Source organism: Hyperolius riggenbachi, chromosome 2 (genome assembly GCF_040937935.1).
Source record: "Hyperolius riggenbachi isolate aHypRig1 chromosome 2, aHypRig1.pri, whole genome shotgun sequence".
Lineage (NCBI taxonomy): Eukaryota > Metazoa > Chordata > Amphibia > Anura > Hyperoliidae > Hyperolius > Hyperolius riggenbachi.
In genome coordinates, this window is record NC_090647.1 from 91,505,004 (window position 1) to 91,530,670 (window position 25,667).

The 25,667-nt window shown below is 44.5% G+C and overlaps 1 protein-coding gene across 9 annotated transcripts in view; it reads left to right on the forward strand.

The window, feature by feature from the left end:
- The window catches only part of FRY (FRY microtubule binding protein), a 578,021-nt gene that overhangs the window by 395,658 nt on the left and 156,696 nt on the right, over positions 1 to 25,667 (forward strand). For all 9 annotated transcript variants that reach the window (XM_068267046.1, XM_068267044.1, XM_068267045.1 and 6 more), the window contains 11 exons: positions 2,466 to 2,552; positions 3,630 to 3,889; positions 4,689 to 4,878; positions 5,865 to 5,989; positions 7,025 to 7,082; positions 7,484 to 7,575; positions 7,656 to 7,828; positions 10,845 to 11,005; positions 13,866 to 13,976; positions 15,065 to 15,219; positions 21,865 to 21,964. In XM_068267046.1, the coding sequence (XP_068123147.1) occupies positions 2,466 to 2,552; positions 3,630 to 3,889; positions 4,689 to 4,878; positions 5,865 to 5,989; positions 7,025 to 7,082; positions 7,484 to 7,575; positions 7,656 to 7,828; positions 10,845 to 11,005; positions 13,866 to 13,976; positions 15,065 to 15,219; positions 21,865 to 21,964 (1,512 nt within the window). The remainder of the gene's footprint in view (positions 1 to 2,465; positions 2,553 to 3,629; positions 3,890 to 4,688; positions 4,879 to 5,864; positions 5,990 to 7,024; positions 7,083 to 7,483; positions 7,576 to 7,655; positions 7,829 to 10,844; positions 11,006 to 13,865; positions 13,977 to 15,064; positions 15,220 to 21,864; positions 21,965 to 25,667) is intronic.

Here is a 25,667-nt window from a genome sequence, read left to right on the forward strand (position 1 = left end):
CTGGTGGCTCATCATGGCTCTGGGGTCCTGGGCAATTACATGCTGCAGCGTCCCCACCCCGATCGAGCAAGAACTTCCATCCGGGCTGATTGAAATTGTGATTAGACCAGGCTTTCTCAACCAGGATTCCTTGAGTACTCTGCAGGTGTTCCTTGGCATTTTCCCCCCATCGTGGAGGTTGGGGGAAGTATGATAGAGAGCACACCTATAATAAGGGGTACTGTGGAAAGAAGCATTCAATTCAGAATAGTAATGAGAACATTCATAAAAAGCACTAGAATAAGGAGACAATATAATGAAGGGCACTGTAATAGTGGGTATTGGCAAACAGCCACCCCGGCTTTTAAAGACTATGCCACCTGCAAAATAAAACCAGGGGTTCCTTGAGATCCAAACATTACTTGCAGGGGTTCCTTGAGATCCACAAAAATATTTGCAACATTCCTACAGGGTAAAAAGGTTGAGAAAGGCTGGATTAGACGGTCATGAAGGGGCGTTGATTTCAGTTGCGTCAGTCGGGGTCTCCTGCGCCTGTGAAGACCCGCACATGAGCAGAAGACCCGACAGATGCGTCTAAACCAGTTACCGGGGCTGATTACGGCTGAATGGCAGACCGCGAGAAGACAGCAAGGGACTCGGACATGCTTATGGGGCTGGAGGAAGCCCTGGGTAAGTATCAAATCTTTGTTTTAAGTCTCTGGTACACTTTGTCAGGCATGTGTATGAAGCTTTAGAGTCAGAGCATCTGCACAGAAGTCAGGCAACTGGCATTGTTTATTAGAGAATATAGATGGCAGCCTCCGTATCCCTCTCACTTCAGGTTCCAACATGGAATGATTTAAAAAGCAAATAACTGGGAGAGGTAAAGGGGAATCAGAAGCACTGAGAAAACAGAACTCTTCCCAAGAGAAATGATCCCGAGCTTTGCCAAGGTCACAGAATAGCAACTTATTTTTAAATAGGGGTTTTCCTTTGTTTTTCTTTGCTCATGGAATAAGGGTGCAGAGGTGGAAAAACATTTGGAAATGGTCAACTTGTAAAAATCCAAGAAAATGATCTTAACCTTAGGGGAACTGAGTTTTCATGCACGGTACAGTTCTCAGATCTACTGCCACATCACAAAAGATGTAACCTGCACTAACCTGTCACCACCAGCGAATTCAGATTGACAAAGTGCTGCTACCAGGGAATATGAGTAAACAAGTCACATAATAATACATATTACCTTACATACATGGTGCCAAATTATTGCTCCCATATAGACATTGAAGGCTGGTAAGAGGCACGTTGTGCAGACCATTCACTGTCTCCATTAGATGAGTTACCCATCAGATGGAAAAGGGATTCAGGGAGGGATGGTGGGATGGAGTGTATATGAATCTCATGCCCATCCATGATATAGTGATTGTTCTCAATAACAATGAGCAGTACTTGGCACATCTGCCTCCCACTCCCCAGGCAGTGCTGGAACATGCAAATACCCAATGCCTGGTACACACTTTCAATGCTGACTCGGCCAATCACTGACTAATTTTACCACCTCCGTGTAGTATGAGGCTTAAAAGATATGAGCAGATTGTGTAGGTAAACCCCTTATACTACATGAAGGTGGTAAGATTGGCCAATCCGAATTGAATGCGTGTCCCAGGCTTTATGTGTTAAGGCCTGTACCCAGCTCATGATTTTTTCGATATAGTTGTTTCCGTCTTCTCGCGGCGTGGGTACAGGAGCACGATCACGTGGATGTCTATTAGCATCGCGCAACGCTAACGACTGTCACGGCGGACCGGCTCTTTAAGATCCCCGATGACTCAAGTACAAAGTACCGTGATCGCTTGAAGTCTCGTTGGCGCCCGTCGTGTAACGTCACATAATGATGTGTGTACCCGCCAGCTGAAAGATGGACCAAGGGAAAAAATGAGACTCATATCTTTGCTACTAATGTTCTATTTCTTATCTGTACTACACATACAAATCATTATATCATAAGTTTATTTTCACTTCAGATTCCCTTTAACTTAGGTTAGGTTATTATGCTGCTGCGTATCTTTTAGAGTAGATAGGAAGTTCTGCATTCAGGTCCGCTTTAAGTCATTGGGAAAGTGTTTAAAACCCGTCCAATCAAATTTTCCATTGAAATCTTTTGGATTACTGCCTATAGACATGTACTTTTGTCTAGTCCAGCCTTATCCGGTGACTGACGTGTTGATATATTTGGATGTTTCAAGCACAGTCTCACAACTCAGAACATGACAGAAAGTGTTGGAGCATCTGTAAGATGGTTTGGACACGTTTGATAAATGTTTGTATTTCTGCCAATGTGCAGAATGTTGAACATTATGGTTGGATTGATTGATCTACTGAGCACTGATTGTGCAGTTTATTAACAAAATAAAATCTAAAATTACCCTCATACATTCCACTTAACTTCAGTATGACATTGATGTCTTGTTCCTGTTTTCTAGGAGGATGACAAGCCTATGATGGATGTCCTGGACCAGCTTAGTCCTTCAATACTTGAAAGCTTTCTCCACGTTGCCGTATCTGACTCTGTAAGTGGTCCATGAATGCAGTTAAACATAAAGTTCACTCTAAACATTTAACTCTTTATGTATCTAAACAGTTACCACAAATATTGTGGTACTGCGGCCACTGATGTGATTGCTCCAGGATCGCTCCCAAACTGCTGCAAGCCACATTCTGCGATCACTGCTTTCTAAGCACATCTAGTGGGACCACCCTCATAGGGATCCACTGTCCTAGTGTTTTGCTGATCGCGGGTGATCGGTAATCGCTGCTACAACGCTCCTAGTGACGCCTCAGCATGCAATCAGTAGTCAATTCGGCTAATCAATGGCCAAGAGCATTGGTCTCTCCACTCACCCCAGCAGCAACATGACATAACTCACTGACTACTTTATCGATCCTTGGTAGCCGCAAGTCCCGCAGCTCTGCGCTGTTCCTGTGGCTAGATAACCACCACTTTCACTTTCCATGGACCCCTGGAGTCACGACGCTGAAAGCACTGCCCTGTGTGTCTCGCACAGAGCAGCGTGCAGGGAGGCGGGGGGAGTGGCCAGAGAGAGAGAGCTGTCCAATGGCAGCTAGGGAAGAGGCATTAGGAATGCCCCTGGTGGTGGACATTTTGCAGGAGAGCTTCCCCTGCTAGAGACGCCCCTACCCCTCGAGATTGGTGACAATGGCAGTCTCGGGGAGGTCACAGTGCAGGGAAGGGGGAAGGTAGAGAGCGGCGCATAGGGGACACAGAGACATGTCATGGACCAGGGAACATGCCTCTGTGTCCTGTGCCACCTCGGATTCACATTAAGCCTGACACCATAAGGCCCCATTCACACTGGAGCGCTTTTTGCCGGCGATTCGCGATTTGCTGATCGATGGCGAGTTTAACTGGATTAACTGCATACTTGTTTCAGGCGTGTGATTCAGACACTAGTGATGCCTGAAAGATCACTAGGACTGCCATGCTTCTCCGTTCAGGTGTCCCTTAAGATCGCTAGATTCCTAGTCTAGGACTCAGCTTTGTGATCCCTCTTCATCATGATGCCTGATTTGCTCTTTTACAGGTTTTTATTTAATTTTCGTGTTTCGATTGTTTGTTTCCACACCAGGCTGCGCTGCCATTTACGCACAACGTGGACCTGCAGTGGTTGGTAGAATGGAATGCGGTTCTGGTGAACAGTCACTATGATGTGAAGAGTCCTTCCCACGTCTGGATCTTTGCCCAGTCCGTGAAGGATCCGTGGGTTCTCTGCCTGTTCACATTCCTACGCCAAGAGAACCTCCCAAAGCATTGTCCTACTGCACTCAGCTATGCCTGGCCCTATGCTTTCACCAGACTGCAACTGCTGATGCCACTGGTGGATCCGAAGTGAGTGGAGCTTCATGTCAGATTTAGTTCTTTGTGACTTTTGTGCAAATGTAAAAATGCATTGTCTATTATAGATGTGATTATTTATATCTGAAAGCCTGCACAAACCACAACTGCTCACTTTGTATTGGTTGGAGAGCAATGAAGTCCAAACTGGTGGTCTGTGGTTTCGCAATTGAGATTCATCTTTAGAAATCTCAACACACCTCTCTTCAGCATTTAAGTGTGTAATTGTGAAGGGGAAGCATAGTGTGGTGGTGGATAGCCGTCTCGCCATACAGCACTGGGTCCCCAGTTCAAAACTGGACCAGGGTACTGTCTGCATTTTTACAGCATGTTCTCACTGTGTTTGCGCGAATTTCCTTCGTCCACTCTGGTTTCCTGCCACATTCAAAAAACATACGGATAGGCTATTTAGCTCCCCTCCCCAAATTGGCATTAGAGTATGATAGGGACATGTGACTATGGTAGGGAATAGATTGTGAGGTCTTTTGAGGGACAGTTAGTGACAAGACTTTATACTGTGAAAAAGCTGTGGAAGATCTCAGCGCTATATAAATACTAAATAAATATTACAGATGTGTGAAAATCATTTTCAGTTTTAGCTTTTTTTTATTTCATGAAATGAGTAATTGGTAAGTGTAGATTCAAACAGTTGCTTTAGAATTTTTGGAATAAATCTATATGCACATTGCCAGTGTTAATGGCACAGAAGACTCCATGTTAATGCATGAAATCTGTATTGAGATGGTATTACCAAACTGCTTCTAAGCTTTTGTTTTTCAAATTTCTATTACAGCAGTCCAATTAATGCAAAGAAAACCAGTACAGCAGGCAGTGCGGACAACTATGTCACCCTTTGGAGGAACTATCTCATTCTTTGCTTTGGAGTGGCCAGACCCAGCATAATGAGCCCAGGCCATTTACGGGCGTCAACGCCAGAGATCATGGCCACCACCCCTGATGGCTCTGTCAGCTATGATAACAAGGTAATGTACATTATGTAGTGTATTTAAAAAGAATCTGTAAAGAGAATCTTTAAAGAGAGTCACTGTGATCTCCTGGATCCCTCTTTGCCATTCCTGCCGTGATCAGTGTCGGACTGGGAGCTGGAAAAGCTGAGGAAATCCACTTGTTGGCCAAGCAGCACTAATCAGGTGTTGCTGCTCACAGTGAAGACTTGCTTCAGGTTTCTCTTGGGAGTGATAACACAGGGTTACTGCTGCTTGGCCAGCAGGTGGATTTCCTCAGTTTTTCACCTCCCAGTCCAACACTGGCCGTGATCCTGGCTTTCAATCACTAGTTTTAGGCAGAGTTTACAAACAAAAAAGCATGGCTGCTCTCTCTCTCTCTCTCTCTCTCTCTCTCTCTCTCTCTCACTCACTCACACTCACACTCACACTCACACACACACACACTCACACACACACACACACACACACACACACACACACACACACACACACACACACACACACACACACACACACACACCACTTCCTGGTATATATATCATGTTACAGTATACTACAAGTTTTTATTACATAGTGAATTTTCTGTACTCCAGTCTGGGATTCTCCGTTTCTCAGCATGTGACAGGCAACTCCCTCCCCGCTCAGACAAGCTGAAATTGAGAGCAGAGACCAGTCTGTGAGGGATAAACAAAGCACACACATAGAGCCTGCAGGGGGTGTGGAGGGGGCGTGCATAACTTCTCCCTATCACAGCAGCGGCAGTGCATTCCTCTCTGGGTCGACAAAGCTTGACAAAGAAAAGAAGATTAGATATATTACAGAGACAGTGCAACTAGGAAAGGCTGCAGTAATCCAGACCACATTAGAACAGGTATGGGAACTTATAGGATAGAAGAAATAAGGCTGAAAGTTTTGTTACAGAGTCTCTTTAAAGGATGATTGCTCTCTGTGAAGGATAATGGAAAAGTATAAATGCCTTTTCTTATTCTCTTTGTTTGCAGGTCATTGGAACACCGTCAATCAGTGCTTTGCTCAAACAGCTGGTTCCTATGATGAGAGTGGAGAGTATAGAAATCACAGAATCTCTAGTGCTGGGCTTTGGGAGAACCAATGCTTTAGTTTTCAGGTGAGACACACACAAAAAACACACACATTTTTAAAGCACTTTACTCCTTTTGGGCTCAAAGCACATAAGCATGACTCAAATCTGTAACTGGTTGATTGGTAAATTGTGGTACAGAGGAAGAATTCTACAAGTCAGCAAACACCAGGCTAAACAGGTGGCCTTGCAGTCTGGATTTGAATACCCCCAGGGATGGGGCTGACCTTACTGGATGCGGTAAGGGGTTCCAAAGGTTAGGGGCAACATGACAAACTCTGGCTCCAAAAGTTTTGAGGTGCACTCTGGGAGTGACCAAGTTTCTGGATCTTGCTGATCTGAGGTTGTGAGAAGAGTGGTGCAGTTTCAGTGAGTTGTTCATGTATCCAGGGCCCAAATTGTATAGGGATTTGAATGTCCACAGTCTAATCTTTATCTTTTGGAGTATTCTCCATTTTACTGGTAGCCAGTACAGTGAATGGAAGATTGGTGTATTGCAACAGTGGCAAGGCTGGTTTGTTAGCAATCTGGCAGCAGCATTCTGTACTAATTTCAGGCGGTACAGGTCCTTGTTTGGGAGGCCTGCATAGAGGGCATTGCAGTAATGTTGTGAAGGTGTGAACTAAGGTTGGAAGATTCTCTGGGAGAATGAAATGTTCAATTTTTGCAATGTTCCTCAGATGAGGAGAAGAAGGAATATTTGACTGCAAACCTCATTTACAACATCAACTACACGTAGGAATTTGTGACACAAAAAGGTCTCATGCACCACTAAAGCATCACTCCAGATGAATGTTTTTACTAGTACTGCGCTGCAATACACAGCTTGGATTCATCTGTGTGCGAGCTCCCTAGTTAGCTGATAACCGTAAATACTTTTAAAATATTTTTTTTTTGGGGGGGGGGGGGGGGGGAGGAGGCATGGTTTGTAGTTATGTCCCTGAGCACACGGCTCACTAAGTTTATTTAGAAATGCATATTTATACATATAAGGTATGTGTTTCTTGTATGCCTGCATTTTTAATACTAGATATACATATTTTGCTGTTATTTCTTTTGTAGGGAATTGGTGGAAGAACTTCACCCTCTGATGAAGGAAGCTTTGGAAAGGAGACCAGAGGTTAGTCTGACTTTAATAGCATTTCCGGCCGGCATTTTTTAGCTGGTGTGATAAACAATTCACTGTGTGCTACAAAATGTGTCAGGGGTAGTTCACACTTGGCGATTTTTCAGCGCTTTGCCGATCACCGCGATCGGCAAGGCACGGCTACTGATGTTTCCCTATGGATACATTCACACTGCAGCGTTTGCGATTTCGATCAATCGCCAAGTACTGAATGCAGCGTTTCAGGGACGATTGTGCTGTGATTCTCGTTGTATTGAACAGGAATCACAAGCGCAAATCGCGCTGAATCGCAGGACAAGTAGCGCTCCAAGCGCAAGTGTGAACTAGCCCTTAGTGTCTCAACTGTCAGTATCTGCAGTGCCTCCCCTAACAGGCTCCCCATGTTGTATTTCCAGAACAAGAAGCGCAGGGAGCGCAGAGACCTGCTGAGGTTACAGCTACTGAGGATATTTGAGCTGCTGGCGGATGCCGGGGTTATTAGTGACAAGTATGTTCTGAGCTGTGCATTGTGTACATTGATTACACCATCTCTCTCTGCCGCTATGATCATTCTTCTCTCTCGCCTAGTACGAATGGGGCCTTAGAGCGAGACACCCTGGCTCTCGGAGCGCTGTTCCTGGAGTATGTGGATCTCACGCGGATGCTTCTTGAAGCGGAAAATGACAAAGAAGTTGAAATTCTTAAAGACATTAGAGCACACTTCAGTGCCATGATTGCCAACCTGATTCAGTGTGTGCCAGGTACAAAGACATTTGCTGATGAAATACTGTTGAGCCTGTCTGAATGGCCAGGAGGAATCTATTCAAGTACTGAGCGTTTTGTTTGGCATCTGGAATGAGAGTTTTTCCAATGCTTGTAATGTGCAGGTTTAGAATCAGAGGAATAAGTGTTATATGCTGCTAAAGCCAGATCACCACCTCTTACCTCTCCTGATGCCTCAAGGTGAATAGGATATGGGCTATCAGAGGCACCCACATCTTATTCACCTTCTGCAAGGCACTGTGGATTTTTATTTTAACCATTAGAAGTTTATATATATTTTTACACTAGGTAGCCTCCATCCTTATGAGTATTTAGATATACCTCCTTTAGAGGTAATAGTTTTTTCCCCAAAACTACTAACCCAGGACCGCAACCATCCAGCTTCCAGCAGGACCTGGAAAATTGAACGGGGACGGTTAATTTCCCGCTGGCTTATACGGTGGTTGCAGAGAACTGCACCCATTCTGGTGAGTATAGCTGTATCTACATACAACTTCCCATTTGTTAACCATACTACACCATTGGGCTCCCTTGTCTCTCTGTTTATCTAGGTATTTTTGAGTACAAGGTAGTGACCAGAGAGAGACCAGATCTTTATCTGTTTCTTTGATATATATAACTGCTCCAGAAAATGGCGACCCAAGTTAGATCCGAGGGGGAGATTTATCAACACATTACAGACAGTTTTTTCTTTTTAATCTGTTCTAACCAGCAGGGAGAACAGTTCTGCATAAGAACTTTCTTAAATTCTAGGTAATAGTGACAGTATAGCATGAATTTCTAGAGCTGCGCTACAGTTAAGAAAAGTGCAAATCTATCCCTAAACTGCTGCAGATTAATAAGTGCTTAATAGCAGTTCTACAGATAGTGCAGGCTAGGCAGGATTTGTGAGGTGCTCCTCCCCCCTGCCCAATTCCTCCTCAGAGCCTGCTGCTATCAATACAGCAGATGTATTGGTTACCTCAGCAACAGCAATTCCCCTTACACACTGCGCTGTCTGAGAGACCTTCCTAGCTCCTCCTATTTTACAACAGTTTTAGAAGGAATTTGCACGATCTATGATTTCTTGAGATGCCGGAGACAGTTCTGCACGGATTTATAAAAATCTACCAATATTTTGTCTCACTCTTGATAAATGTCCCCCAGAGAGGTCAGAGAAGCTCTTTTGCATAGATAACTGAAGTTTCATAACTTTTCCTGTACTGGAAACAATATGACTCATATCTGTGCTACTTATGTTCTATTTCTTAGCTGTACTACACATACAAATCATTATGTCATAAGTTTTTCACTTCAGATTCCCTTTAAAGCATAAGCTTTATATTCTCAATACTCCTACCAAAAAACAACCTGGAGAGCCACCTGATACTTTTTCTATGCCACTTATAATAAGGAGCCAGCAGAGTAACCTCGTCAGTCAATTACACAAAAACAAACTCTGCCGTCTCATGCATATATGAATATTTATTTATAGCCTTAGCTGCATCATGTTGTGTCACATACATTTAAAACCAACCACGATTAAAAACAACTGCCTGGCCAGGAGTACTTGCTATCACTAATAGGGACCTGATCTCATATGTGCGGTGTGATCGCCCAGCCTCGGCCTATGCAAAAAACACCGCACCAGATTGGATCAATCGGTCCTCACCCACCACCGAAACACCTTACACACTGTGCGACGTCTGACCAATCACTGTTTTCTACTGCTCGGAATTGCACTCTTCAAATCAGTTCATTGTAGGCCACTAGTTTACTGGAGGTAAGATCAGCTGCTAGCATGTATGAGCATATTCCAACCAATGGAGGCACAGCCACTTGCTTAAAGAGGAGCTGTTAGGTATAAGGTCTCAGAGAAAATAAACACATATATCAGTAGCTAAATATAGGCTGTACTTACATTACATATGCATTTCACTGTCCACGTTTGGATTTCACAGAATTTTTATATAGTATATGCAGAGAATGATGCTCCTGACAGCTCATGGCAGGTTCCATGTTTGTCTGTCTCCTATGAAGCCAAATGTGTGGTCATGTCCTCCCTGCTTCCTGATCACAGAAAAGCTCGTACTGAATAACACTAGTGTGCAGTGAATATTAATTAGCCATGTGGCTAGGAACAATAGCGGACTCCTGCAGTGTACTCTGCTGGGAGATTTATCAGTGCTGTGCTGGACTGGACTGAGTTACATGCTATTGTTACTTGACCCTGTAACTTCTCATTAGCAGCCGAGGGGAGAGCCCCAGAATGCTTTGCAGTATGGTATGCGGCTTGCGTCTTCTTAAGAGCTTGGGAATAACAGCTTTGCTGATAAGCACACATCAAATGTAAGAGAGATTTTTATCTTCACTATTGCCTTTTTGGCTTCCTTCTAAACTGTTTAACACAGGAGAATAGAGGTTTAAATTAGCTTTTGTAGCCTGACAGTTACTCTTTAAGCTGGGGTGTATTTCATTACTTTAGAGAATGTTCGATATGAACTTGCTACTTGCGCTTTTGATGGTAAGCTGCAGCTTACTTCGCTATATGACCGGCAGTGCACTGGGTCTTGGAGGTCGCTCAGCCGCGCTTAGGATCATTTCCATCCATGGGCTCTGCAGCTATCATGAGCCTTATAGGGAATCCCGGCCTTGTTGGTGGAGTATCGCTCAGCGTGCCGGCGTTACACGTGGAAGGCCAGCGCGAGCACTCCAGAGGTAGCCAGCCTGCGATCACACCGCACATATGAGATCAGGTCCCTATTAGTGATAGCAAGTACTCCTGGCCAGGTAGTTGTTTTTAATCGTGGTTGGTTTTAAATGTATGTGACACAACATGATGCAGCTAAGGCTATAAATAAATATTCATATATGCATGAGACGGCAGAGTTTGTTTTTGTGTAATTAAGCTTTATATTCTCTTTGCAAGAGTCACTGCCAATAATACACTGAATAACCGAGCACTTCATATGTAAATATGTTACTTATTGTGCATTGTGTGTGTTTTCCTTGTAGTCCATCATCGGAGGTTCTTGTTCCCGCAGCAGAGTTTGCGCCACCACCTTTTCATCCTATTCAGTCAGTGGGCGGGGCCTTTCAGCATTATGTTCACTCCTCTGGACCGCTACAGTGATCGTAACCACCAGATTACAAGATACCAGTACTGTGCCTTAAAGGTAAGTGACACTTTAGACCGGTAACCAGGCAGTGGAAATTACCCGTGGACTTGAACTCTTGCACAGGACAGAAGGAAAACGCAGAGAAATCCACCCTGTGTGTATTTAGAGAGTTTAGCCTGTCTAATTCCCCCTCATCTGTGACTAATCACCACCGTTATTTGGTCTCTCAGCTGTGTCAGCTCATAAATATCATCTGCCTTGGCTGAGCCAGAGCAGCTAATTTGTAAACACAGGATGTTAACCTTATATCTGCTTCCATGAAAGCAGGAATTAGACATACTGCAGATTTATTGCAGGATTTGTATCCTCTCTAAAAAAGAAATGTTTTCTTTACAGGTTATTATACTGTTGCATATCTTTTAGAGCAGAGAGGAAGTTCTGAGTTCAGGTCCTCTTTAAGCCTGTAGCAGCTACAAGAGGTCATAGCATTGGCCTAGTAGTAAGAACTGCTGCGTAGCCATCGCACAGCAGGACCCTATGTTCTGAGGGAGGAGCTGGCTGCATGTATCTCTATTGCCCAGCAGAATCTAGTCAGTGCCACATCTTCATTCGCTACTTGTCATTCTCCAATGAAGAGCTTGAATCTATGTGGCAGCACAGATAGTTGGAAGCTACTATTCTCAGGTTGATGGAAAGGAAAACATTGCTTTGCTCACTCATTCATTTTATAGATTCCATCACTATCACTATCCCTCTCCTGTCCTCTCCACCTCAAAAACAACCTGTCTTTCTGTCCTTTCCTCACACAGAATGCTACTAAAACACTAGTGCACAACCTAATCAAATCCAACCTTGACTACTGTAACAACCTACTCTGTGGCCTCCCACCTGTCAGGCTAGCACCTCTCCAACCCATACTAATCTAGTGCCCTGCTCATCCCAATCTTTTCTTGCTCTTCAATTTTCTTTACTCTTCGTAATTTGCAGCCATAATTAGTAAAGGATCCACTCCACATACCTAACCTTAATCTGCAAAGTCCTCATCCATACATTTGCTTATTCATTTCCACAATCTTCACTCTGCACCGCACGCAAACTTTTCCTGACCTCTGCTAGAATTACATACTTACATTTGTGCATAGAGAACATTTCAACAAGCTTTTCCCATTGTGTGGAATTCCATTGCAAAAAACCTTTTGAAACATTTAAGCACACTGTTAAGACCCACTTTTTCAAACCTCTGCTTCTTGCTGTACTTGATTCCAGTGCTTACCACCTCCAGATATATAGCTTAAACTGAACCAGAGATGAAGCATCCTCATGTATTTTACCATATATATCAGTGGGAACATTCGAGAAAACACCTACCCTGCTTTCTGTTTCATTATTTACTGTTCAGATTGCTTCTTCTCGGCCCAGATAAAATCCCCGACTGAGCATTCAGACTGGCTTTGCTATAATGACTCAGCTATAATGATTCCTGAGCAGAGGCACTAGGGGGCAGGCTTGGGCTTGAAAAGACAGCACAGGAAACAGACTCAGCTGTAAAGATTCCCTGAACAAAGCCAGACTGAATGCTCAGTCGGGGATTTTATCAGGACTGGTAAGAAGCAGGCTGAGCAGTGAAGGATGAAACAGAGAAGGGTAGGTGTTTTCTCTAATGTCCCCACTGATATATATGGTAAAATACACGAGGGTGCTTTGTCTCTGGTTCCCTTTAATCATTGTCTTATCTCTTGCTTCTTCCCGATTCCTTTTCATTGTAAGGGCTGGTTCACGCTCGGCGCTTCCCGGCGATCGTGTTCATGTCCACAATAGCGATTGGCCTGGTGAAATCTCGCCATTTGTCGTGAATTGCGCTTGCGATTTCCGTTGACTAGAATGAGAATCACAGCACAATCCCCCCCAAAATGCTGCATGCAGAGCGTTTTCGATTGATCGCAAATGCTGCAATGTAATGTATCCATAGGGATACATTAGCAGCAGCGAGTGCTGAAAAAGCGCCCAGTGTGAACTAGCCCTCAGTTTGCAAGGGCAGTGAAAATATCACCTAGGAGAAAACTAGAATTGAATTGAATAAGGCCCCAGGGCCCATACGCAATTAACTTTTTCTCCTGAAGTGATATTTTTAAACTTGTCAATAAAATGCCTTTTAAGCCACCAGAAAGCAAGAAAATACTCAAATTATTTTGACAGTACTTTTCACCTACTTTTCAGTACTTTTTCAGTTGAGAAGTACTGGAAAGTTATTTTAAATAGAACATGAAAAATTATCTCCTAGGAGAAAACTCAGGTGAAAAAGGGAATTGCATATGGGCCCCTGTGTCTGATTGCTATTAACCCTCTGGGCGATACAATTATATCGCCCAGGAGGGGGCGCAGCACTATTTTTTAAAAAAATGTATTTTTTAAATCATGTAGCGAGCCCTGGGCTCGCTACATGATAGCCGCAGCGCAGCGGCATCCCCCCACCCACTCCGATCGCCTTCGGCGATCAGAGTAAGCAGGAAATCCCGTTCAGAACGGTCGTCATGGACGTCGTGACGTCAGAGGGAGTTCCGATCCACCCCTCAGCGCTGCCTGGCACTGATTGGCCAGGCTGCGCAAGGGGTCGGGGAGGGGGGGGCTGCGCTGCACGGCGGGTAGCGGCGGATCGGCGGCGGCGAGCGGAAGTTACACGCAACTAGCAAAGTGCTAGCTGCTTGTAACAAAAAAAAATTATGCAAATCGGCCCACCAGGGCCTGAGAACTCCTCCTGCGTGACGTACCCCGAGCTCGGCTCGGGATTATCGCTCAGGAGGTTAAGTGAATTTGTCTGAAGTTTACATCCTGTACAAACGAACCTTAAGTACCGTAGTTGGAATGAAATTGATGGTACTGTCTCTTTCATCTTTTTTCAATGTATGTTCCTCTCCAGGCCATGTCTGCTGTGCTCTGCTGTGGACCAGTTTTTGACAACGTTGGCTTGTCTCCTGATGGCTATCTATATAAATGGCTGGATAATATCCTGGCCTGCCAAGACATGAGGGTAGGTTATGTCATTTCTTGGTGCGTTTTGTTTTCTTTTTTTAATTACACATAATGAGCCTCAGTCAGAATTCCAAGCTAAACACTGACTTTATATCATTTGACAACAATAGCAAACTTGTTCAAAATTGTTCAAAAACGTAGCCTGCAAAATACATCTAAAGCAACGCACGTTTTTGGCCAGTTCACACTTGTTTTGCTGTGTAGCCGTACTGCAAAAGGAGGAATTCTCAGGGTTTTCTTTGTTTTCAATAGCATTTCCTGAAAGGCAGTTGCTAAACCTAACTGGCAAAGTAGTAAGATACCAGCCAGCCTTCCTACTCACTTTCACACTATTTTGGCAGTTAGACTTAGCAACTGCTGTTCAGGAAAAGCTTTTGAAAAACAAATAAAATCCTGAGAATCCCCTATGAGAAAATGGTCTAGCCCAAAACCTGTTGGTTCTGTCAGATTCTGCTTCCTTTTTTTTTTTTTTTGCTGTAGTGGTCCATCCGCTTTTAATAATCTTTAAAAATGGGATGATAAACGTGTGTGTGTGTGTGTGTGTGTGTGTGTGTGCGTGCGTGCGTGCGTGCGTGCGTGCGTGCGTGCGTGCGTGCGTGCATGTGCCTGCGTGTGTGTGTGTGTATGTAATTCATCAGTCTGTATAGAAAAGTACTAGTTCCACAGACACATTTTCTTAACATGTCTCGTCCAAACTTCATGGTTTGTAAAATGGTATATAAGTCCCTGTTTACTGTCCTAGACACCCTTATCCATCTCAAGGATACTGAACAACGTACATAACACAGATCAAAATGTAACAAATCTGCCCATATACTATACTGGTCGAGTTCGTATGAGCTTTTGCAGGCTTCAGGAGGGCTTGCAGTTATGTGCATTGATTATGGTGACAGGTACTCTTGACATGAAAAGCAGCTGCCAGCTGTAGTGGCTAGACAAGTAGCGTATGTTGTATTTATACAGCAGAGATGAGACTCTTATGGCTCTTTGATCTTGTTCTTCATGAGTGATTATGACAAGGGAGGATCTCTGAATAATGTTACTGAAATGGTTAACTGACTGCTCTGCATATCATTACATGTCTAGGTTCACCAGCTTGGCTGCGAAGTGGTTGTGTTATTACTGGAACTTAATCCTGACCAGGTTAATCTCTTTAACTGGGCCATTGACCGCTGCTACACTGGATCCTACCAGCTTGCCTCTGGGTGTTTCAAGGCTATCGCTACGGTGTGCGGAAACAGGTATAACATTGTGTGTTATGTATCCCTGTATAGTAATGCTGCTCTCCCTGTATGGGAATATAGAACTGATAAAGGTTGCAAAGATGTCGTTTTTGCTGAAATAAATAAATACATACATTTCTTATGGACAGAAAGTGACGCTCCAAATTTTTTTTTGTAAGGGCAACTGAAGTGAGAGGAATATGGAGGCTGCCATATTTATTTCCTTTTAAACAATACCAGTTGCCTGGTATCCTGTTTTTCATGCTTCAGTAGTGTCTGAATCACACACCTGAAACAAGCATGTGGCAAATGTTGTCAAACACCTGATCTGCATGCTTGTTCAGGGGTTATGACTAAAGGCCATACATCAGGCAACTTGGAAGCTGATCGACCATCTGATTCGATTCTTATAATCTGATGAAAATCAGTGCTGCCAAGAGCATGCCTGATCGACGATGGGACCAATATCGGGCCTAAACTGGTTGCATGTATCAATCGCACATGCTGCTAGTTGCAGGGATGGTATGCTTGATCAGGTGCGGTAACGGCGCCGGTAACTCCCCCTAGTCTAAAGTGTGTTGTCGCCCACGTATATGCCGGCATCCACGTGGGGTGCGTGCATGTGCGGATCCAGCGACCTGTCCTGCTGCCACTACATCATCCTGCTCCCCTCCGGCCAGCAGCGGTGACCCCCATAAAGGTGGCCGGTTGCCGAGAGTCGACGGCTACTGCACATGTGAGGCACCGAGCCGCGCACACCCTGATCCTGCTCCCATTTTCGGGAGCGTTCTGCGCAGGCGAAGTAGCAATTTCCGTATACTGTGCATGCACAGAACACTCCTGGCCGTGGAGTGTGGTATCACTGCATGTAGCCACCAACTCTCGGCGACCAACCAGCTTTGTGGGGGTTGCCACTGCTGGCCGGAGGGGGCCAGGAGGATGTTGTGGGCACAGGACGAGTACAGGGGGCTGAAAGAAGGTAAGTTAAAATAATTGCTATTTTTGGCTTAAGTATTCCTCTAAGCAGCACACCTTTCACATGAGATGCATACTTTTGACATCATGTCAACAAGAATCTTCTGAATGTCTCCATTATGTTGTGATGGGCCAAAACAAGCGAATGCCTCATGCTGCCTGACCTGGCAATCACTGCAGCCTGTCTGTTAAAGCAATGCTCTGTGTTTCCACTACATTAGAATTCTGTGAGCATTTGTGTATCCAGTCACTGTATTTCCATTTAATGTTCAGCTCTGTTTCTGTCCTCCTTTTTTCCTTATAAATGTTGGGATTCAGCATGAACTGTAATGGGTTTTATTGTTCTCCATTTACAAAAAAAGAAAGTCCATTAATAACAGACCTCTTGAACTTGACCTCCCTTTGTTCCCTTGTGACCATGTGCTGATGAGGCTGGGCAGATTGTTCTAGAAAAAGGTCAAGTTACCGTTTGGGAACCTGATTAGTGCAATTTCCCAGTGTCTGAGCATTCTGTAGAGTTACAGGGAAGCTTAATCTGCCTCAGCTGACTTCCTCTTATCACTGGCCTGTGCTAGAGCTATTAATATGCTAGTGGAATAATATTATTTCATGAGGTAAAAATTCCCAGGCAGGCAGGCACAAATAAATGTAATCGCAGAGTTCATGTCGGTGAGTCAGTTACCACAGAAAATTCTGAGGAGGCTAGTCAGAAATATAGCTATGAGCCTAGGCTCCCCAAATACGTTACTTAGGGGTAATAATTTACTTGGCTTTCTCATTTATTCCACACATACACTCTCTCTCCCCTCTCATCTCCAACTAACAGCAGACCTAAACTGAAAATGGTCATGCCATGCACAATATTAACCACTTCACCCCAAGGTGGTTTTTACCCTAACGGACAAGAGCGATTTTCACCTTTCAGTGCTCATCCCATTCATTTGCCAATAGCTTAAACACTACTAATCACAATGAAATTATCTATATCTTGTTTTTTTTTTTCACCACAAATTGGGCTTTTTGGGGTTATTTGTTTTCAGAAATTACTTTATTTTCTGTGCATTTTAAAGGGAAATACAAGGAAAAAATGAAAAAAATACACTTTCTCCAATTTCATCCCCTATGGTTTAAATATAAACACTGCTACTGTACATAAAACCCACACATTTTATCTGCCCATTTGTCCTGGTTATTACAAGATTTTAATTATGTCCCTAGTGGAAAGTATGGTGACAATTAGAGATGGGACGACGAATCCGGCGAATCCACGAATCCCTCGAATATTGGGAAATATTCGAGATTCGTGGATTCGAATCCCGACGCCATTTTCCACTTTACGAATCCGCCGAATCCCGACGCTGCATCGCCGCGCATCCGCCGCTCGCACTCGTCCTCCTCCGACCCGCGCCTCCTCCGACCGCCCCGCGCCTCCTCCGCCCGGCCGCCCGCATACTTTGTATCAACTCACCCGTCCAGTGGAGCGCAGACAGAGCGGCAGACCTCTCGCTGACTTCCTGGTTCCCTCTAGTGACGGCTTTTACAATGACGTCATCAGTAAAAGCCGGTCCGGCCACTAGAGGGAACCGAGAAGGAAGGACGAGGTCTGCCGCTCTGTCTGCGCTCCACTGGACATGTAAGTTGATACTTATGCAGGGGTGAGCGAGGAGGCACAGGGGACGGAGGAGGCCATGGGGGTGAGCGACACCTACCTACCTACCTACCTACCACTTTACCTACCTACCTGCCACTATACCTACCTAAAGGCCCCCTATACGTACCTACCTACCTACCTACCGGGCACTATACCTACCTACCTACAGGCCCCTATACCTACCTAAAGGCCCCCTATACTACCTACCTACCACTATACCTACCTACCTACAGGCCCCTATACCTACCTAAAGGCCCCCTATATGTACCTACCTACCTAAAGGCCCCTATACCTACCTAAAGGCCTCTATACCTACCTACCTAAAGGCCCCCTATACGTGCCTACCTACCTAAAGGCCCCTATACCTACCTACCTAAAGGCCCCTATACCTACCTACCTATTTACCTACCTATACTTAAGGCCTTATACCCTGCTACCTATACTGAAGGTCCCTTTAACTACCTACCTACCTACAGGACACTATACCTACCTACCTACCGGCCACTATACCTACCTACCTACCTACAGGCCACTATACCTACCTAAAGGCCCCCTATACGTACGTACCTACCTACCTACCTACCTACCTACCTAAAGGCCCCTATACCTACCTTCCTACCTAAAGGCCCCTATACTTACCTACCTACCTACCTAAAGGCCCCTATACCTACCTACAGGCCTCTATACCTACCTACCTACTTAAAGGCCCCCTATACGTGCCTACCTACCTAAAGGCCCCTATACCTACCTACCTAAAGGCCCCTATACCTACCTACCTACATACCTACCTATACTTAAGGCCCTATACCCTGCTACATATACTGAAGGTCCCTTTAACTACCTACCTACCTACAGGACACTATACCTACCTACCTACCGGCCACTATACTTACCTACCTACCTACAGGCCACTATACCTACCTAAAGGCCCCCTATACGTACCTACCTACCTACCTAAAGGCCCCTATACCTACCTACCTAAAGGCCCCTATACCTACCTACCTACATACCTACCTATACTTAAGGCCCTATACCCTGCTACCTATACTGAAGGTCCCTTTACCTACCTAAAGGCCCCTATACCTACCTACATACCTACCTATACTTAAGGCCTCTATATACCCTGTTAACTATACTGAAGGCCCTATACCCTGCTACCTATACTGAAGGTCCCTTTACCTACCTAAAGGCCCCTATACCTACCTACATACCTACCTATACTTAAGGCCTCTATATACCCTGCTACCTATACTGAAGGCCCATATACCCTGCTACCTATACTGAAGGCCCCTATACCCTGCTACCTATACTGAAGGCCTATATACCCTGCTACCTATACTGAAAGCCCATATACCCTGCTACCTATACTGAAGGCCCATATACCCTGCTACCTATACTGAAGGCCCATATACCCTGCTACCTATACTGAAGGCCCATATACCCTGCTACCTATCAGAGGCGGGACAAGGTCCTCCAGCACCCAAGGCTGAGACACCAAAGTGCGCCCCTCCATCCCTCCCCCCCAGCCATCACACACTGATTGCTATTAGACTAAGAGGTGCCACAGGGCCCACAACCTCCCCAACACCTTAATATCTAGTTATCTGGCTTGCAGTCACTGCTATGTATCCCCTTGTCTTATTTCTTTCTGCTTCAAACACAATTAGGAATGACAGCTAAATGAATTGTGCGCCCCCTCCTACACTGCGCCCTGAGGCTGGAGCCTCTCCAGCCTATGCCTCGGCCCGGCCCTGCTACCTATACTGAAGGCACATATACCTTGCTACCTATACTGAAGGCCTATATACCCTGCTACCTATACTGAAGGCACATATACCCTGCTATCTATACTGAAGGCTCCTATACCCTGCTACCTATACTGAAGACCCATATACCCTGCTACCTATACTGAAGGCCCATATACCCTGCTACCTATACTGAAGGCACATATACCCTGCTACCTATACTGAAGGCACATATACCCTGCTACCTATACTGAAGGCACATATACCCTGCTACCTATACTGAAGGCCTATATACCCTGCTACCTATACTGAAGGCCCATATACCTTGCTACCTATACTGAAAGCTACCAATATTGAAGGCACCCATACCTAGCTAGCTATACTGAAGGCACCTTTACCTCGCTACCTATACTGCGGGCAACTATACCACGGATCGCACAATTCGTATGTGCAGGATTCGTTAGATTCGGGATTCGAAAGGTTCGAGATATTCGAGAACCTTTTTAGATTCGGATCCGGATTCGGATTCGAAGAAATTGTGGATTCGTCCCATCCCTAGTGACAATATATCATTTGGAAATAAAGGTGTATTTTTTGCGGGCGTTTTTTTTTTTTTTTTACAATTTTCACGTGCACGGGAATGCACGTGCACCCACGGGAGCGCGCACGCGCACAGCGGCAGCAGTACTGTCTGACTTATAAAAATGTCCTGGAGCCATTAAGAGGCTCTAGCAGGACGTTTTTATAAGTCAGCATGTCATTAAGTGGTTAACATATTAACATTAAATTGTATTTTTTTTTTGGGGGGGGGGGGGGGATTTATAAACTTTAATTAAAGGACTTTTACGCTGCTGCACATTTTGTTAGCGACTAACAAAATGTACAGCAGATCAGAAGTCGTTTAATTTAATGTGATGGCCCGTACACAAGGTCAATCAATGTCGAACTCTGATCCCTTGGGCGACATTGCAGGGCCCTGCCTGTGCTGATGCATCATGTTCTGGTCTATGCAGGATATCGGGGGGTAAGGAAGGTGGAGCCATGTGGGAATGACATCACATGGCGGTCCGGGTTAGTAGGGAGACTAAAGCCCCCTCTACACCTTACAATTCCACACGTGATCGATCAAATTCGATTGGATCGATTAAATCCGACATGTCCGATCGGGATTTGATCGGTAGTGTGGTCGATTTTGCATTAATAACTATGCAAAATCAACCACACTACCAATCGAACCCCGATCAGACATGTCTGATTTAATCGATCCAATCGAATTCGATCAATCGCGTGTAGAATTGTATGGTGTTAGAGGGGGCTTAATGCTCTCAGCTGTCGCTTGGCCAAAATAATCTGCCAGGACAAATCACTAGCTAAGATCAGTCAGAAACCTTGACTGCAATTATCAAATTGACAAAATATATGTGTTAAAACTTTGTGTGTGTGTGTGTGTGTGTGTGTGTGTGTGTGTGTGTGTGTGTGTGTGTGTGTGTGTGTGTGTGTGTGTGTGTGGCCTTAAAGAGAACCTGAACTGAGAGGTACCGTATATGGAGGTTGCTATATTTATTTCCTGTTTAAACAATACTAGTTGCCTGGCATCCTGCTGATCTTTTTGCTGTAGTGGTGGTTGGATCACACACCTGAAACAAGCTAATGTGGCTAATTTGGTCAGACTTCAATCAGAAACATCTGCTCTGTATACTTGTTCGGGGTCTATGGCTAAATCTCCACATCCCTCTCACTTAAGGTTCCCTTTAAAGGATATCCAAGGTAAAATAAAGAAGTGAATGAAGCTTTACTTACCTGGGTTTCTTCCAGACCCTAGAACAGTGGTCCTCAAACTAAGGCCCGCGGGCCGAATGTGGCCCGTCGAGGCTTTTTAACCGGCCCCCCACACACAAAATGTATTATAGATGCGGTTAGCTACATCTTTAAATATTGTGGTCCAGCATATAGAATGAAGCCAGCAAGCAGTAATTTGCTGGTTTCCAATCAAATTCCACATCAGGTGACATTGCTGTCCAATTGGACTGCAGGTTGTCACCTTAGTATGCATCACTGTCTGGCCCGCAAAGACTTCTATGTATACTCCGGCCCCCCAGCAGTCTGAAGTATGTTGACCCGGCCCTCGACCCAAAACGTTTGGGGACCCTTGCCCTAGAAGCTTCACTTCTTTGTTTTAGGCACAAAACTTTTAAAGAGTTGTCTTGTAGCCAGTGAACATGCTTCCACTGAGCAGGGAACGGTCTGAGCTGGAATTTGGCTAAGCTGATAGCAATGCATCTTTTCTTCTAGGAACTATCCATTTGATATAGTGACGCTCCTGAACCTGGTTCTGTTTAAGGCATCTGACACCAATCGGGAAATCTATGAGATCTCGGTGCAGTTAATGCAGGTAGGTGGATTTTCTCTGAATTGAACTTTTCTTGACATTTATTTACATCATTTTGAGATTCCTTTTTAAAGAAAAGAAAAATATCATCTGGAGAAGAAGAATAGAGCCGAAAGCCAACACAAGGTCTGCTGTGCTCCTCAAGCACCTATGGATTTCAGTGGGTTCTTAAGGTAGCCATACATCTAGCGATGTTGGGCAGATTCGACCAAGAGACATTAAATCTCTCTCTGATTGAATCTGATTAGAGAGAGATCTGTTGGCTGCCTATAGATCGCAGGCTGATTTCCCCATTCCTACTGGGCACTGGGGGGGAAGGGGGCACATTAAATATTAGGGGTGGGGCAGCATCAGGGGTTTCGTCGCTCGTCCTGATAGCACTCGCCGTTACCGCTGACCGACCACGACTGACCAACATCTTACAACATGTCTGATCGACATGCTCGGCCCAAAGTTGATTGCATCCTCCATCGGTCATGTGTTTGGCGGCAGCAATTTTCATCCGATTTGATAATAATTATCGAAGGGGATGTTTGATCGGCCACCAAGTCAGTAGATGTATGGGTACCTTTAAAGTAACCTTGTGTTCCAGTTGTGCAAATTGAAGGGAACCTGGGGAACATTATATATGTTCCCATTATATGATTGTTTCAGGTCTAACTTAAGTGATTTTTTTCCATTCCTGTGAAAATCACTTTTTTCTTAAAAGAAAAGATGTAAAGCCAGTAAAAACATAAAGTGTGATACTTACCTACAAGTAGAGGGAAGCCTGTGGATAATCCAAGGCTTCCTATCTCCTCCTCGACCTCACCATTGCCACACAGGTATCTACTGAACATATCAGACAGGAGTTTGTTGGATATGTTAATGAGTACGAGTACATAAGGCCACGCCTACACAGTAAGCTGAAGTCGCTAGTTCATGTACATAGAGGGGAGTGATGAAGAAGAGGATCCCGGCGAGTAGAGGTGGGGTTGAGGGGGAAATGGGAAGCCTCTAGACTATCCAGAGGCTTGCTGCTACTTAGGTATATTATCTCACATTTTGTTTTTGAGACTGTACAGGTTTGCTCCAGTGTGTATCAAATGAGACGCAGGACTGAGTTATAGATTGTGCCAACCCCTTCCTGCCTCAATAAGCAGCTCCTATTGGCCAATCTCCAGCATGCTTAGTCATGTAATATCAGTGACAGGATTAGTGGGCTTCAGTCCTTAAAGGGGCACTACAGCAAAAAACTGTAAAATTTAAAATATGTACAAACATATACAAATAAGAAGTACATTTTTTTCCAGAGTAAAATGAGCCATACATTACTTTTCTCCTGTGTTGCTGTCACTTACAGTAGGTTGTAGAAATCTGACAGAAGTGACAGGTTTTGGACTAGTCCATCTCTTTATAGGGGATTCTTAGGGATATATTTATTTTCAAAAGCACTTTGTGAATGGCAGTTGCTCTGTCCAACTGCCAAAAAAACTGTGTAGGGAGCAGGGAAGCCGGCCAGCATCTTTGTATAAATCCTTTTTAGGGAATATCTTTATAAAGAATAAAAGCCTTGCTGAGAATCCCCTATGAAGAGATAGACTAGTCCAAAACCTGTCACTTATGTCAGATTTCTACTGCCTACTGTAAGTGACAGCAGCAAAGGAGAAAAGTAATTTATGGCTTATTTTACTCTGGAAAAAAACGTACGGTACTTCTTATTTGTCTGTTTGCAGATATTTTAAATTTTAAAAAATTTCGCCGTAGTGCCCCTTTAAGGGGCCCATACACTGGTCGATTTCAGCCTTCGATCGATCGATTTGATCTGACAGGATGGAAGAGCTAGGTTGATCTGCTGCCAGCAGATGGCGCATAGAGTTGCATTGGATCTAATGGTACAATAGTGCATTTAGATCGATTTTCAATAGATTTCATTCTGAAATCTATTGGAAATCTGTTCCTAGTGTGTGGCAAACATGAGATAGATTCCTGTCAGATTAGACTTGACAGGCATCTGACAGAAATTTATCTGATGTCGAATCTGCTGTAAATCTAGAAGTGGCCCTTAACCTAGAAGTGCTTTTTTCTGTGAGAGAGATAAAACTGCAGCTCATATGCTCACTTGTGGGTAATAGTTGTGCTGCTTGTTGCCCAAAGCAACCCATATTTCTCGTTTCATTTGCAAATTAGTACTGTGGAATGGCAAGTGGAACCAAGAAAATATTTTGGGAAAGAGACTGACAAATGCAGGCCACAGACTTCTCGACTCTCCCATGATAAATTGAAAACATGAGAGACTGCAAATGACAAAAGAAACTTGTTCTAATTACCACCCATTCTGTATGCACATGCAGTCCATTTTTGAGAAAGGTTTGCTTTGAATAGATACTCTATGGCTACCTCTCCAGTAAAGTTTGGTAATTGCCAACAACTCTGTTGACAGAGCAGGTGGTGTTTGTCTGGGTTAGGGGAGTTCTGCCACTGCAGAGTAGTCTGTAACGTATCCTGACCAAGACAATGGATAAGTGGTTAGCATATTCACATGACAACTTTGCAGTTCTTGGTTTGAACCCGACAACGGGCACCATCAGCGTAGCATTTATAGGATACTAGAGCTGACAAATCTTTCAAAAACAAGGGGAGCAGGGATGTATGGGAAGCAGTCTTCATGCCCTCTGCTCCCCCGATCTCCTCCGCTCCCCTCCACTCTCCCCTAAAAGCACCCCCCAGCCTCTTCCGAGTCGGGCAGTAGTGGGCAGGCGCTGACCGGGTGGCGCACATCCTTAATCGCGTGCCTGCAGCTGGGAGCGCTATGCGCGTGACGTCACAACTGACATACAAATGGTACTATATGACAGTATGGTATAAAAGACACTTTATAAATAAAGGCGGTCGTAATGAAATTATCATCCACATGCAAGCTGCAAATGGTTATCCTATTTTTACATATAAAATCTTTGATCTCCCATGGTGCAGTGATCTCCCATGGTGCAGTGATCTCCCATGGTGCAGTGATCTCCCATGGTGCAGTGATCTCCCATGGTGCAGTGATCTCCCATGGTGCAGTGATCTCCCATGGTGCAGTGATCTCCCATGGTGCAGTGATCTCCCATGGTGCAGTGATCTCCCATGGTACAGTGATCTCCCATGGTGCAGTGATCTCCCATGGTGCAGTGATCTCCCATGATGCATGACTTCTGAATATGCATATCATTCCATTATGCCAGATACAGAGCCACACTAATACAGTTTACATACAGTTATTTCAGGCTTATCTGTCCTCATCAGTGTACAGCTTAACTTATCAGGACTCTATATGTGTAGGAAATCATGTTTTTATTCCCTTAAGAAATCAGTTGTTCTGATTCCCCATTCACTAACCGGGTACTTTGTAACAAACTTTATTTATTTTAAATGAACTGTTTAAAGGGGTTCTTTCGCGAAAAAAGTAGGCAGTTAAAAAATGTGACAGATGACAGGTTTTGGGCCAGTCTATCTGGATTCTCAGGGCTTTCTTTGTTTTCAACAGCATTTCCTGAACAGCAGTTTAACTGCCAAAATAGCAAGATACCAGCCGGCCTCCCTAATCACTTGCACACTATTATGTCAGTTAGATTTTGCAACTGTTGTTCAGGAAATGCTGTTGAAAACAAAGAAAGCCCTGAGAATCCCCCTTAAAAAAATGGACTGGCCCAAAACCTGTCATCTGTCAAATTTTTTAACTGCC